This window comes from Trichomycterus rosablanca, chromosome 16, assembly GCF_030014385.1.
Source record: "Trichomycterus rosablanca isolate fTriRos1 chromosome 16, fTriRos1.hap1, whole genome shotgun sequence".
NCBI lineage: Eukaryota > Metazoa > Chordata > Actinopteri > Siluriformes > Trichomycteridae > Trichomycterus > Trichomycterus rosablanca.
Window position 1 is genome coordinate 10209002 of NC_086003.1, and position 16017 is coordinate 10225018.

Genomic DNA, 16017 nt, shown 5'->3' on the forward strand with positions numbered 1-16017 from the left:
TTTTATGACGCTGCATTAGTTATTTGCAGTGCAGGTGAACCATTTAAATGAAGATTTTTTTTACATTTGTAAACATTTTAGCTCTTGGTTTACCGCAGGGTCAGTTCATACAATTTAATCGTATTTTTAATATTTAATCTTATCTTATAGCTAGGAAGCCTGTAAGATAGCTAATGTTGACACACAGACCCACAGCTCCAGTATAATATACAGGGGTTGGACAAAATAACTGAAACACCTGTCATTTTAGTGTGGGAGGTTTCATGGCTAAATTGGACCAGTCTGGTGGCCAATCTTCATTAATTGCACATTGCACCAGTAAGAGCAGAGTGTGAAGGTTCAATTAGCAGGGTAAGAGCACAGTTTTGCTCAAAATATTGCAATGCACACAACATTATGGGTGACATACCAGAGTTCAAAAGAGGATTGTTGGTGCACGTCTTGCTGGCGCATCTGTGACCAAGACAGCAAGTCTTTGTGATGTATCAACAGCCACGGTATCCAGGGTAATGTCAGCATACCACCAAGAAGGACAAACCACATCCAACAGGATTAACTGTGGACGCAAGAGGAAGCTGTCTGAAAGGGATGTTCGGGTGCTAACCCGGATTGTATCCAAAAAACATAAAACCACGGCTGCCCAAATCACGGCAGAATTAAATGTGCACCTCAACTCTCCTGTTTCCACCAGAACTGTCCGTCGGGAGCTCCACAGGGTCAATATACACGGCCGGGCTGCTATAGCCAATCCTTTGGTCACTCGTGCCAATGCCAAACGTTGGTTTCAATGGTGCAAGGAGCGCAAATCTTGGGCTGTGGACAATGTGAAACATGTATTGTTCTCTGATGAGCCCACCTTTACTGTTTTCCCCACATCCGGGAGAGTTACGGTGTGGAGAAGCCCCAAAGAAGCGTACCACCCAGACTGTTGCATGCCCAGAGTGAAGCATGGGGGTGGATCAGTGATGGTTTGGGCTGCCATATCATGGCATTCCATTGGCCCAATACTTGGAGGACCATGTGCATCCAATGGCGGTGCCGTGCATCAGGATGACAATGCACCAATACACACAGCAAGACTGGTGAAAGATTGGTTTGATGAACATGAAAGTGAAATTGAACATCTCCCATGGCCTGCACAGTCACCAGATCTAAATATTATTGAGCCAATTTGGGGTGTTTTGGAGAAGCGAGTCAGGAAACGTTTTCCTCCACCAGCATCACGTAGTGACCTGGCCACTATCCTGCAAGAAGAATGGCTTAAAATCCCTCTGACCACTGTGCAGGACTTGTATATGTCATTTCCAAGACGAATTGACGCTGTATTGGCCGCAAAAGGAGACCAGGTGTTTCAGTTATTTTGTCCAACCCCTGTATATATTGTGTATATACTTCTGAATGGTAAGTGGAGCTGATAAAATGGACAGTGAGTGTAGAAACAAGAAGGTGGTTTTAATGTTATGGCTGATCTGTGTGTGTGTGTGTGTGTGTGTGTGTGTGTGTGTGTGTGTGTGTGTGTGTGTATATATATATATATATATATATATATATATATATATATATATATATATATATACAGTATATATATATACAGTGTATCACAAAAGTGAGTACACCCCTCACATTTCTGCAGATATTTAAGTATATCTTTTCATGGGACAACACTGACAAAATGACACTTTGACACAATGAAAAGTAGTCTGTGTGCAGCTTATATAACAGTGTAAATTTATTCTTCCCTCAAAATAACTCAATATACAGCCATTAATGTCTAAACCACCGGCAACAAAAGTGAGTACACCCCTTAGTGAAAGTTCCTGAAGTGTCAATATTTTGTGTGGCCACCATTATTTCCCAGAACTGCCTTAACTCTCCTGGGCATGGAGTTTACCAGAGCTTCACAGGTTGCCACTGGAATGCTTTTCCACTCCTCCATGACGACATCACGGAGCTGGCGGATGTTCGAGACTTTGCGCTCCTCCACCTTCCGCTTGAGGATGCCCCAAAGATGTTCTATTGGGTTTAGGTCTGGAGACATGCTTGGCCAGTCCATCACCTTTACCCTCAGCCTCTTCAATAAAGCAGTGGTCGTCTTAGAGGTGTGTTTGGGGTCATTATCATGCTGGAACACTGCCCTGCGACCCAGTTTCTGGAGGGAGGGGATCATGCTCTGCTTCAGTATTTCACAGTACATATTGGAGTTCATGTGTCCCTCAATGAAATGTAACTCCCCAACACCTGCTGCACTCATGCAGCCCCAGACCATGGCATTCCCACCACCATGCTTGACTGTAGGCATGACACACTTATCTTTGTACTCCTCACCTGATTGCCGCCACACATGCTTGAGACCATCTGAACCAAACAAATTAATCTTGGTCTCATCAGACCATAGGACATGGTTCCAGTAAACCATGTCCTTTGTTGACATGTCTTCAGCAAACTGTTTGCGGGCTTTCTTGTGTAGAGACTTCAGAAGAGGCTTCCTTCTGGGGTGACAGCCATGCAGACCAATTTGATGTAGTGTGCGGCGTATGGTCTGAGCACTGACAGGCTGACCCCCCACCTTTTCAATCTCTGCAGCAATGCTGACAGCACTCCTGCGCCTATTTTTCAAAGACAGCAGTTGGATGTGACGCTGAGCACGTGCACTCAGCTTCTTTGGACGACCAACGCGAGGTCTGTTCTGAGTGGACCCTGCTCTTTTAAAACGCTGGATGATCTTGGCCACTGTGCTGCAGCTCAGTTTCAGGGTGTTGGCCATCTTCATGTAGCGCAACAATTAATCTTTTAAGATCCTCAGAGAGTTCTTTGCCATGAGGTTCCATGTTGGAACTTTCAGTGACCAGTATGAGAGAGTGTGAGAGCTGTACTACTAAATTGAACACACCTGCTCCCTATGCACACCTGAGACCTAGTAACACTAACGAGTCACATGACATTTTGGAGGGAAAATGACAAGCAGTGCTCAATTTGGACATTTAGGGGTGTAGTCTCTTAGGGGTGTACTCACTTTTGTTGCCGGTGGTTTAGACATTAATGGCTGTATATTGAGTTATTTTGAGGGAAGAATACATTTACACTGTTATATAAGCTGCACACAGACTACTTTTCATTGTGTTAAAGTGTCATTTTGTCAGTGTTGTCCCATGAAAAGATATACTTAAATATCTGCAGAAATGTGAGGGGTGTACTCACTTTTGTGATACACTGTATATATATAATTTAATTAAGTACTATTTAATTTAAGGTTATATATAAAACCCAGACTAAAGGGAAATTTAGTATATCTCAGTAGATATAATGGAATTTAATAATAATATAGAGATGTTGAAATCCTATTATCAGGATATCCTGTCAGTTTGGTTAAATAGCAAACATCATATTTTTGGACTTCATGAATAAAGATAACATGTTGGTTTATTAGCAAAAACAGTAAAAAGGCTACTACTGACTTGCATAAAAAAATACATTAAATAGGTGTATTAAATGATGATACTGTTTAAAGATTCCTGAGAGTGCTTGTCATGTGGCACAACATCGCTGAGGCTGAGAGTGCATCTGACAGTGTCCGCACCCAGACTATACTGGCGATTTTTCCTGTGTTTAGAAAACAAATATATGCCTGTGCACACATTCCCATGTTTATTTCCAGTTGTAGTGATACAAAACGTTACATTTGGAAAAATGAAATACGTTTTTCAGTTTGTTGATTTTCTGATATTGAAACAAAAAACAGCCTGTTTTTATGTTTTACAATGTTGGTTCTAAAAACAAATGACCAAAGGTACACAGACTCTAATCACATACCTATTCCCACTTCCTTATACAGTGGTGTTTAAAAAAATAGCAGTCCAACACCATTAACCTGATAAATCACTGTTTTTAGTAGAAATGCTATTTCCACATAGCAAAAAATACACTTGAAAGTGTAGTAGAGTAATGAAAACAAAACAAACCCAACAATTAGGACATGCATGCCGCTCATTCTGAGTAATCGAAGCATTGATTGAAAGGGGGTTGTTCAAAATAATAGCAGTGAGGAATTCAATTGGTGAAGTCATTCATTCTGCAGAAGAACGGGTGTCAATTTTGGCCCTTATTTAAGGTAGGAGGGTGGCAAATGTTGCACAGGTTGGTCATAGCACATTTCCTTTTGAAATACTGGGTAAAATGGGTTTTACGAGACATTGTTCTGATGAACAGTGTACTTTGATTAAAAAGTTGATTGTAGAGGGAAAAAACATACAGAGAAGTGCAGTAAATTATAGGCTGCTCAGCTAAAATGATCTCAAATGCCTTGAAGTGAAAACCAAAACCTGAAAGATGCAGAAGGAAGCGTGGAACTACTGTTCGAAAGGATTGAAGAATAGCCAAAATGGCAAATACTCTTTTGTGGACTGGTGAAAGCAAAATTGTTCTTTCTGGGTCTAGTGGCCGTAGACAGTATGTCAGACGACCCTCAAGCACTGAATTCAAGCCAAAGTTCACTGTGAAGACAGTAAAGCATGGTGGTACAAAATTATGATATGGGGATGTTTTTCATACCATGGTGTTACGCCTATTTATCACATACGAGGGATCATGGATCAATTTAAATATATAGGAATACTTGAGGAGATCATGTTGCCCTATGTCGAAAAAGAAATGTGCTTGTTTGGGTGTTGAAATGGGTGTTTCAACATGACAATGACCCAAAACATCTTGGTTACAGACAAAAAGATTGAGGTAATAGAGTGGCCAGCACAATCCCCTGACTTCAATCCCATAGAGAACTTGTGGACTGACATCTGAAGCGCGTTTTTTTGAGGCAAAATCCAAAATTGCAGAAGAACTGTGAAATGTAGTCTAATTATCCTGGACTGGAATACCTGTTCAGAGGTGCCAGAAGTTGGTCGACTCCATGCAACACAGATCTCGGAAACAATTGTTCTGCCACTGAATATTAGTTCAGTAATTTAAAGTAAAGTGAAACCTCAAAATTTTTTTCATGTTATAGATACATATACAGCCTAATATTCATTTTTCTTAATTTTCTGTAAAGGATGAACACAAACTGGCTAAATTTTGTTATCGTTTTGATTTAGAATTGAAAGTGTAGTATTTTCAGTGCATTTGCATTTATGGAAATAAAAGTTATTATAATGATTTTGTGCTTTATTCACTTTTTTAAAAATCACTGCTATTTTTTTGAACACCACTGTATGTAAGAACAATTCGGAGTAGTCAATTTACCATACTCATGGTTTTTTTAAGATGAAATGAAACAAATGAAATGAAGTTGTCCAGACAAAATATAAAAAAGGCAAAGTAAATGTTTTTTTTATTAGCATTTTCCATATTTCAACTTTTTTTTATTTGGGGTTATAGGTCACTGGCATCCTACAGATAGTTACCCTGAATGAACAAGCAGTCATCCTAACTAGTAGAGTTGTTTTTGCCCTCTGCCAGTCCATAGATTTGTTGTACCAAACTTCTGCTGCTTGACCTTGTCGTTTGAAACTTTAAGCATGGAAGCATGGGGGAGGGGGGGGCATAGGTTAATCTTAGGCTGTGTTCACAAATACAGAAGGCACATGGCAATATGTGAACCTAGTTATTGGGGGACACATGCATGCACCCTTAGTGCTTGTCCCAAGCCAGAATAAAAGTCCATTGTTATCCAGTGTAACGCAGCCAACTGATTCACTGTGGCCACCCCTAACAGGAGCAGCCACAATGATAATTCATTCACTGTTGAGGTACTACTAGTTTGTTTTCGCTGCTACACTACTTTCTACCCAGTCGGTTCTATTTAAAAAAAAACAGTAATGACCACAAAAGTTTTTTTTTTTATTTATTTTTTTTATAATTTTACTTGTTAAATAGGTCTCTTGTTAAATAGAATGTGGTGTGCATGTGTTGGAATTCAACAGACACAGAAATAGCTAAATTGCTAAAACGTGTTGCTTATTTATCCTGGTCAGGGTTGCAATAGGTCATGTATCCCCAGGAACAGTTGTACGAATATCTTAGCTTCTTATGAAATACACTGCCTGGCCAAAAAAAAAAAATCACCACCTGGATTTAACTAAGCAAATAGGTAAGAGCCTCCCATTGGATAATTACTGCATGGGTGATTATGTTTCAGCTGGCAACAAGTTATTTAACCCTAACTGATGCAGTGAGTAGCTTCTCATTTGTTAAACAACCATGTTGAAAGACATCCTGTGGTCATGGAAAAGATGTTAATCTGTTTCAGAAAGGTCAAATTATTGGCAGGCATCAAGCAGAGAAAACATCTAAGGAGATTGCTGAAACTACTAAAATCGGGTTAAAAACTGTCCAACGCATTATTAAAAAGTGGAAGGACAGTGGGGAAACATCATCTTCGAGGAAGGAATGTGGTCGGAAAAAAATCTTGAATGATCGTGATCGGCGATCACTTAAACGTTTGGTGAAATCAAATGGTAGAAAAACTACAGTAGAACTCAGGGATATGTTTAATAGTGACAGTAACAGCATTTCCAGACGCACAGTTCAAAGGGAACTAAACAGCTGTGTAGCCTTAAGAAAACCACTTGTCAGTGAGGCTAACCGGCAAAAACGGCTTCAATTTGCTAGGGAGCATAAAGATTGGACTCTGGAGCAATAGAAGAAGGTCATGTGGTCTGATGAGTCCAGATTTACCCTGTTCCAGAGTGATGGGTGCATTAGGGTAAGAAGAGAGGCGGCTGAAGTGATGCACCCATCATGCCTAGTGCCTGTGGGGGCAGTGCTATGATCTGGGGTTGCTGCAGTTGGTCAGGTTCAGCAACGTTATGTGCCCAAAGAATGAGGTCAGCTGACTACCTGAATATACTGAACGACCAGGTTATTCCATCAATGGATTTTTTCTTCCCTGATGGCACAGGCATATTCCAAGATGACAATGCCAGGATTTATCAGGCTCAAATTGAGAAAGAGTGGTTCAGGGAGCATGAGACATCATTTTCACACATGGATTGGCCACCACAGAGTCCAGACCTGAACCTCATTGATAATCTTTGGGATGTGCTGGAGAAGACTTTGTGCAGTGGTCCAAATCTCCCATCATCAATACAAGATCTTGGGGAAAAATTAATGCAACTCTGGACAGAAATAAATGTTGTGACATTGCAGAAGCTTGTGGAAACGATGCCACAGCGAATGCGTGCCGTAATCAAAGCTAAAGGCGGTCCAACGAAATATTAGTGTGTGTGACCTTTTTTTTGGCCAGGCAGTTTATGTTGAATTAATACATTTGTCACTTACATTACCATAACTATACCTTTAATATCTTTAATTATACTTGAGGTTTTTTTTTGCCACCTGCAATTATTATTCAGTGTCTGTGTGTTTAAGAAGGACAGCAGAAAGCTAGGCTGATTTTGACTGCCTTTAGATTACATGATAACATTTTCTATCATTTTAATGTAGAAATGTGGCTGTTCAATGTGTAATTAGGCTCAATTAAACATTTTCTGAAAACACAGGATCCTGTCTTAACATTTATTGTGTGAACAATATATTCTACATGGACATCTACATGGAATGATAAGCAGTATACAAAGGAACAGAACAGATACAAAAAATCTTGCAATGTGGCATTCAATTGAGGCTTCTTAAAATGTTTTAGAAGGTTATATCTTTACTACATTATTTGCCAAATTTAATTTGTGTTTATTAAATAAAATATAATGGCATGCAAATTACTTGTTCTGAACAGCATGTTGATCAAATATGAAATTTCCCAGCTCGGATGATTAATATTCCTCTTTAGTATTCTTACACATTACATACTGCTTGTTTACTTGATTTATTTCCATTAAATATCCTTTACATTTTGACATCTGCCCAAAATATGTTCTGCATGCATCTGTAATTATGAAATTAAGAAATTATGAAATTTTTACAAAAGCCGAAAAAAAAAGGGAAATCTTTCCCCAATTATATAGTTGCTTGACAGTTTTAGTCAATTAACCAGTTTCTTCTAGTGGTTTGCAATATATGTTACTTTTTTCTGTGATTTCTTGCCTGTATATTTTATATTTTATTCCTGGAATTTCAAAGACTAAGCGAACTAATCATCCCTCAATTAAGAATGCCTTTAAAATGAGCTGAGGCTGAAATGTATGATTTCAGTTCTGTTGATCAAGGAAACATGAAGTTAAAAATTACTTTTCCAAAAGATTTAGACTTCTAAGTCATCAGTTCCATTTTGTAGAAGATTATACATAGGTCAGAGGCCAGATATAAGTTTAAGGATGTATTAATGAAGACCATAATACAATACTATTCATATTGTTTATGCTGGAACAGCCAATTGCAATATAAACAGTTGCATGTTTATCACATCTTACAAATAAATTGCATATGGATGTTTATATGAAGTAATATTCTCTTAAAAAAGTGTACAAAAACTGATTTAAGTGTCCATTTAATTAAACTCCATTTAAATTAAGTTGTACTAGGTTACTTCCATTTTTGATGACTGAAGGCAGGCATTAGAATCAAACATGAGACTGAGCATGCCGCTGAATAGGTGGTTCCTGGTGCACCCCTTGAAGGATTTCTAGTCAATGTACTGGGAGAGCCAACGAAAGCCCTCCCCATACCCCTGTCTCTTTAGCACACTGCACATAAAAACTTCCAGTGGTCTTGTATTCAGTTCTTTAAGGGGAATATTACCCTGGAAAGAAAGAACATTAAATACAACATTACACACAACAAACAACATTACATAAACAATTTGCCTTCAACAGCCAATTTTTACACTTAATGTTTAAAATGCTGGCATGCTATTTAGGGGAGTACATACAGTGCCTGTAGAAAATCACCAAACCTGTACCTTTTGTCACACACTGAAATTAAAATAATTTTTTTCAGATGTACTTTACACATTAAAACCATCAATGTTAAAGTAAAAGAACTTAACTTATTCACATCAGTTATTTTTATTAATTCAGTTTCAATAATTGATAAAAATATATTATCAGCCCCCCAGAGCCCATTTAAAATAAAGCTGGTTGTTCCTTGAGAATTCTGCCACTAGTAGTACAGAGTAATAAGTTCATATAACATTATAGAATTATTAATAAATGGAAAGTATCTGGCACTACTGTCAAACTACCTTTAGTGGCAAAAAGGTTTTATCGTCAGATAAACCAAGGTTAAACTTGAACTTCATGTGATATGTTTGGTAAAAACTAAATGCCACACACATCACAAAATACACAATACAAACTGTGAAGCCAATTACACCAAAATTCTTTATGCTGTCCTCCACTAGACAGCTAAAGATGGCTTCAGCAATGCAGTGGCTTAAGGATAGGAGGGTGTCCTTGAGCAGTCAAATTCTAACCTAAATCCTCTCCCCACAAACTTGACTAAACTGGAGCAATTAGAAAGAATAAGCAAATATTCTTAAATGTAGGTGTGTAAAAATGGGTAAGACATATCCAAAACAGACTGATGGTTGTGATTAAAGCAAAAGGTGGTTCCACATGTATTACATAAAGGGACTGATAAAAACAAGTTTTCTAAACAGTTAGCTTTTGTTTGTTGTTTCCTTAATGTTGCTATGAAAAATCTGTAACTAAACATATATTATTTTTAAGGGTAATTTTCTGAAAGCACAGTATGTCCATTTTGTACCGCCAAAAGTATTTTCCTTAGATTTCTAATCTTGTATTCGTATGTGCTGTCAAACTATAAGTTTTAAATGAAATATCCTCACAAGATTATTGTTTTACCTTGCCTGTTGTCTGACCATACAATCCAAATAGCTCTCGCAGTTTCTCCTCACTGATGGCATCTGGATTATCAATCTTGTTGCCAAGGATCAAGATAGGCACATTTCCAATAGTTTCATCTGTCATTAGTGCCTGTTGTAGGTATGTACAAAACAATTGATTCATTATCCATAAGATTAAAAAAGTGTTAAATGTAAAAAAAAATTGCATTGGGTACAATAAACCTATGGCTTTTCCTGTATCATTATCCCCATTATAAGCATTACTACTACTATTACTACCTACTACTACTTCTACCATTAATATTACAAATATTAGTAAAATTAAAACTGATGTATGAATAAAAATCACAGTAATTATTTTAAAAAGACAGTGTTGTACAAACAAATACTTTTGCAGTTAAGTATATATAAAATATTTATTAAAAACTTACAACTCCAAATCAGAATAAAATGTTACATATTTTCAGACAAAATATAGTTTTGTCAGGTCAACTTCATTATTTTTGTTAATATTCATCCATTCCTGCATTTAAGGATTTCAGGCCTGCTACACATTCCAAAAAAGTTGGGACAGGACAATTTAGAGCTAAAAATGGGTTAAAAAAATAAAAAATGATGTGATTTTAAACAGGTGATGTCAGGAGTCTTCACAATTTAATCACAAATTTGTAAAAACAAAACAAAAAAACAGTATCCACAAAAGGCTGAGTGTTTGAGGAGCAAAGATGGGCAGATAATCTCCAGTTTGGCAACAAACGCATGAGAAAATTATTGAAATGTATAAAAACAATGTTTCTCAAAGAAAGACTGGAAGGGATTTGCATATTTTTTCCTATACAGTGCCTAATATCTTCAAATGATTCAAGGAATCTGTAGGAATTTCAGTGCGTAAAAGGCAAGGACGCAAGCCTCAGCTGAAACCCAGTGAGCTCTGATCCACATTGGCAAGGGGTTACTTTGGCAAACTTTTGTAAAGCACTACAATACGGAGTTACATTAGCAAATGCCTCTTAAAACCTTACTGTGCAAAAAAGAATCCTGTTAACCACGTCCAGAAGTGGCATCGCGTTGTCAGGACTCACGAGGCATCTGGGATGAACCATCACACAGTAGAAATGTGTACTGAGGTCAGACAAATCAGTATTTCAGATGTTTTATGGAAAAAATAGATGCTGTGTGCTCTGGACCAAAAAAAGGACCATCTGGTCTGTTATCAGCAAGTCCAAAAGCCAGGGTCTGTCATGGTATGGGGTTGTGTCAGTGCCCTTGGCAATGGTAATTTACACTTCTGTGATGGCAGCATCATAGCAGAAAAGTACATTAAGATTTTAGAACAACATATGCTGCCTTCAAGACGACATCTTTCCATGGATATCCATGCCTGCAGAACAAGACGGCACGAGTACTGGACTGGCCTGCCTGCAGTCCTGACCTGTACCCAGTAGAGAATACAGGAAGAATTTCAAAACAAAACAACAATGCCGCCTGTTAAACACCTTAAAATGTGTTCATAGAGACTTCCGGTCTAACCGGCGAGGTGATGGCAGTAATAATTAAAATAATTAATAATAAATAATTAATAAATAATTAAAACAATAATAATTAAAATATCGCCCGATATAACTCGAATATTGCTTGAGAGCCAACAATGCACTTATTGATACAGCGGGTGAACAATAATTGCCAAAATTGGGAAAAAAAGTATTGTACAAAGTAAAAAACATGATGAAGAAGAGGAACGCCAGTTGCTACAAACTAATAGCATGAAGGATGAACAGCTAGACACTGACTCTGAGCCAATGCGTGAAGCCAACTTGAGCACAATTTTAAAGGAGCTTCAAGAATTCAGAAAAGATTAAAATCAGCAGTTAAGTGAAGAGAAGATATAAATAAGATATACAAAAGAGTAGATGAAGTAGAGGAGTGAATTAATACTGCTGAGAATCGAATCCAGTTACCGGAGGATGTGTTGTCGAAGTTGGTGAAGCTGCAGGTGCAAATGAAGGCTAAACTGATTGATTTGGAGGGACGGCCACAACGCGACAATGTCAAAATACATGGGGTAAAAGAAGGAGCAGAAGAAAGCTCCACATCAATGATAGCTTTTGTGGAGTTATTAATAAGAGGCTTGTTGCTTTCTACATCTACAGCGCTGAACACTGAAGGAGCGCACCGCGCTCTCGCCCCAAAACCTCCGAACGAAACCCGATCAAGATTGATTGTGGTTAAGTTCGCAAGCTTCAGATTTTAGGAAGATGTGCTTAAAAGAGCCTGGCAGAAAAAAGGCTTCGAGTTCCAGGGGAAAAGGGTGAACTTGGACCATGACTATGCACCGGAGCTGCTAAGAAAGCGGAGGGAATATGGCGAGGCAAAAACTGCACTCAAAGAACATAGCATAACATTCCAGGCTCCATTCCCGGCCAGACTGAGGGTGTTTTACAATCTCCGCCGAGAAGGCAACAGCGGACTTGGCAGAGAGGGGGATATCGGTAACGGTCTGAAAAAGCCCATGCTCCCTTTTGGACCAGATTAACCAACTGATCTGGCAATTCAGTGGGAATCGAGAAAACCGGAACAATACGAGCACTGCCCGAGGCTTCAGGGAAGGGCTCCAGGTATTCCGACAATGAGCCACTTGATAAGTACATAAGTTATGACAGTAATAATCCAGACTTATAATCTATTTTATAGATTATTTCACATAGTGTTAAAGACTAATTGTTTGAGAGAGGTTTAATTACAAAATATACTTTCAAGCAAGATGTTAAACTTATGATGAGGATACTGTTAAGGGCTAATGAAGGACATATATTCTACAAACTAATTTTTGAACTGCTAATGTCCCAGTCTTTATTGATTTAATATTAGATTGTGAAGAGAAGAATACTATCTGGAGGCTAAATACAGGGATTCTAAGTCAAATGAGGCAGCAAATACGGATGGATATTAAATTATTATATTAAATTATATGGGATGCATGCAAAGCAGTTCTTAGGGGTAAGATTATAGGGTATAGCTCAAATTATTATTAAAAATCTTCAGGCAGTAGTTCTGGGTCAACTGGGAATTCTTATATAGCGTATTACAGAAATTTGGATTCCATCAGACCTATATTAAAACTATACAAGTGTTGCACAAAGATCCAAGGGCGAAAATAAAAAGAAATGGCGCCATATCAAACTATTTCAGTTTTGGAAAGAGGCACTAGGGCTGTCCTATTAGCCCATTACTATGTGCAATGTTTAAGACATTAAGTCAAGGAATTATTCAAGATAAAAATATTACAGGTATACAAATGACAGGAGCATAAAATCTCTTTATTTGCGGATGACATTTTAATTTACTTGACAAATCCAGAGATCTCAATCTTATATCTGTTATCATTATTAGAGGTCTTTAGCTCTTACTCAGGATATAAAATGAATGTTCCAAAAAACAAATACTATGCTTCAACTAAAAGCTCAAACTATTAGTTCCAAAATTAGACGGAATTGGAGTGTGGACTACATGAAGTACCTGGGAGTAAACATAATAAAAGATTTAAAAAAATTGTATGATTTACATTTTGATCAATTGAGTCAGAAATTAAAGGAGGACATAAAAAGATGGAATTTAATTCCAATGCTAGGATTTGAGTCAAGGGTTAAGTCTGTGAAAATGAATGTTCTGCCTAGGGTGCTTTGTTTATTTCAGACTCTCCCAGTGGAAATAAATGATAGACAATTTAATGAATGGGATAAATTAATATCACGGTACATTTGGCATGGGAGCAAACCAACAATAAAATTTCAAACTCTTCAGCTGGCAAAAAACAAGGGAGGGGTAGCACTTCCCTGCCCTAAGGACTACTATATAGCTGCCCAGCTAAGGTACTTATTCTGCTGGTGTAAATCTGATTACCAAACTAGATAGAAAGAAATTGAAGAGAAAATATCTGGGGAAGTTCCAATCCAGGCACGGTTGGGGGGTAAAAGATTAATAAAAAATTTTATGGATTTGAGTAGTAAGTGGATCAATGTGAATTAAAAAGAACATGGCTAAACGTTGCTAAAAATTATCACAAAGGGGGGCTTACTTGAAGACATAGGGATTTTGAGATGGTGCTCTCATGATTTGGACTTTGTCCCAAATCAGTTGGACGCAACTTATAAGTGATGGGCTAGAAGGGGCCTATACTCATACCGCACATTTTTTTCACCAACATACTCTGAGCAGTTTTACATGGGTTAAATAATAGTGACTTTTTTAGATTTCTACAGGTAAGCCACCATATAAGCAAAAAATAATGAAAGAGGGTTAAAAAGTATTTGAAAATAATTTACTGAAAATGTTAATGCCTATAAGGCTGATTCTGGACTTAAAGTGATTTCTAGAATATACATAGGGCTTTAAGAGATTAAAAAGGCAAGTACCCCTTACATAAAAAAAAATTGGAAAGAGATACTAACAGTAGCATCCCGGAGGATGTCTGGACAAAATACTGTGAATTTCAATGAAGGATAATAAGGTCAGCTTCATGGAGAGTATTCGGATGGAAGAGCCTCAGTAGATATTTTGTTACTCCTGTTCAGAGGTCTCGTTACTCAGGCTCATCCAGCTGCTTCTCAGGAAGCCAATCACTACCATTTGTTTTGGGATTGTCCAAAAATGAATACCTTTTGGCAAGAAATGTACTCAGAATTAGTGACTATTTTTGGGAGAGAAAAAACCTTTAATTGGCAAGAACTTTATTTTGGGCTTCCACACTCGACATCAACAAACACTCAAACTAAATATTTATTTGGAATATTAAGTGTAGCTGTTAGAAAAGCAATCACAAAGAAATGGCTTAAGCCAGTCACACCATCCATTGAAAATTGGTATGATACAATTTATGAATGTATGGAAAGAATAACCTTCTCTGTTAGGCTTTAGGAGAATAAATGGAGGTGGAAAAAGTACATTTCCCTGAAACGCCCCTCTTTTGTATAAATGTTTTTTGCTCTGATCTCTGACTTTATTTAGAAGTTGCTGTTTTGTTTCTTTATTACCCCAAGTTCTAATTTTGAGTTTTGAGTTTGAACTATTGCCATACACCGATTAGCCATAACATTAAAACCACCTCCTTGTTTCTACACACACTGTCCATTGTATCAGCTCCACTTACCATGTAGGAGAACTTTGTAGTTCTACAATTACTGACTGTAGTCAATCTGTTTCTCTGCCTGCTTTGTTAGCCCCCTTTCATGCTGTTCTTCAATGGTTAGGACTCTCCCAGGACCACTACAGAGTAGGTATTATTTGGGTGGTGGATCATTCTCAGCACTGCAGTGACACTGACATGATGGTGGTGTGTTAGTGTGTGTTGTGCTGGTATGAATGGATAAGACACAGCTGCGCTGATGTTGTTTTTAAACACCACACTGTCCCTGCTGGAGTAAGAATAGTCCACCAACCAAAAATATATCCAGCCAACATCGCCCCGTGGGCAGCGTCCTGTGACCACTGATGAAGATCTCAAAGATGACCAACTCAAACAGCAGCAACAGATGAGCGATCGCCTCGGACTTTACATCTACAAGTGGAACAACTAGGCAGGAGTGTCTAATAGAGTGGACAGTGAGTGGACACAGTATTTAAAAACTCCAGCAGCGCTGCTGTGTCTGATCCCCTCATACCAGCACAACACACACTAACACACAACCACCATGTCACTGCAGTGCTGAGAATGATCCACCACCTAAATAATACCTACTCTGTGGTGGTCCTGACCATTGAAGAACAGGGTGAAAGCAGGCTAAAAAGGTATGCAGAGAAACAGATGGGCTGCAGTCAGTAATTGTAGAACTACAAAGTGCTTCTACATGGTAAGTGGAGCTGATAAAATGGACAGTGAGTGTAGAAACAAGGAGGTGGTTTTAATGTTATGGCTGATTGGTGTATGTGTAAACAGTTGTCATGTGATTCCAAATAAAGAAAAAAAAAGTGATCACAAAAAGAATGAATCAAAATAACACCTAAAACACATCGCTTGGCACTAAAACGCCTTTTAAGGGTTGTGAGAAGAAATGGCAACATTACAAAGTGGTAAATGCTTTACTATCGTAACTTTTTTTGGGAATGTGTTGCAGGCTTGAAATGCCTGGAATGGAGGTATATTAACAAATAAAATTAAGCTGACCAGACAAAACATGAAATATCTTGGGTTCATACCGTATGCAATGAAATGAAGGGCAAAATAAATGTAAGAAACACTGCTTTTTTTTTTTTTTTTTTTTGCATTT

General features: G+C 37.9%; 1 protein-coding gene across 2 annotated transcripts in view; it reads right to left on the reverse strand.

Annotated features, from left to right (window-relative positions):
• Positions 1–7495: 7495 nt before the first annotated feature.
• Positions 7496–16017, reverse strand: part of sar1b (secretion associated, Ras related GTPase 1B) — a 30635-nt gene continuing 22113 nt past the window's right edge. For both annotated transcript variants that reach the window (XM_063011625.1, XM_063011626.1), the window contains 2 exons: positions 9753–9884; positions 7496–8689 (listed from right to left, as the gene is read on the reverse strand). In XM_063011625.1, the coding sequence (XP_062867695.1) occupies positions 8573–8689; positions 9753–9884 (249 nt within the window). In that variant the 3' untranslated portion in view covers positions 7496–8572. The remainder of the gene's footprint in view (positions 8690–9752; positions 9885–16017) is intronic.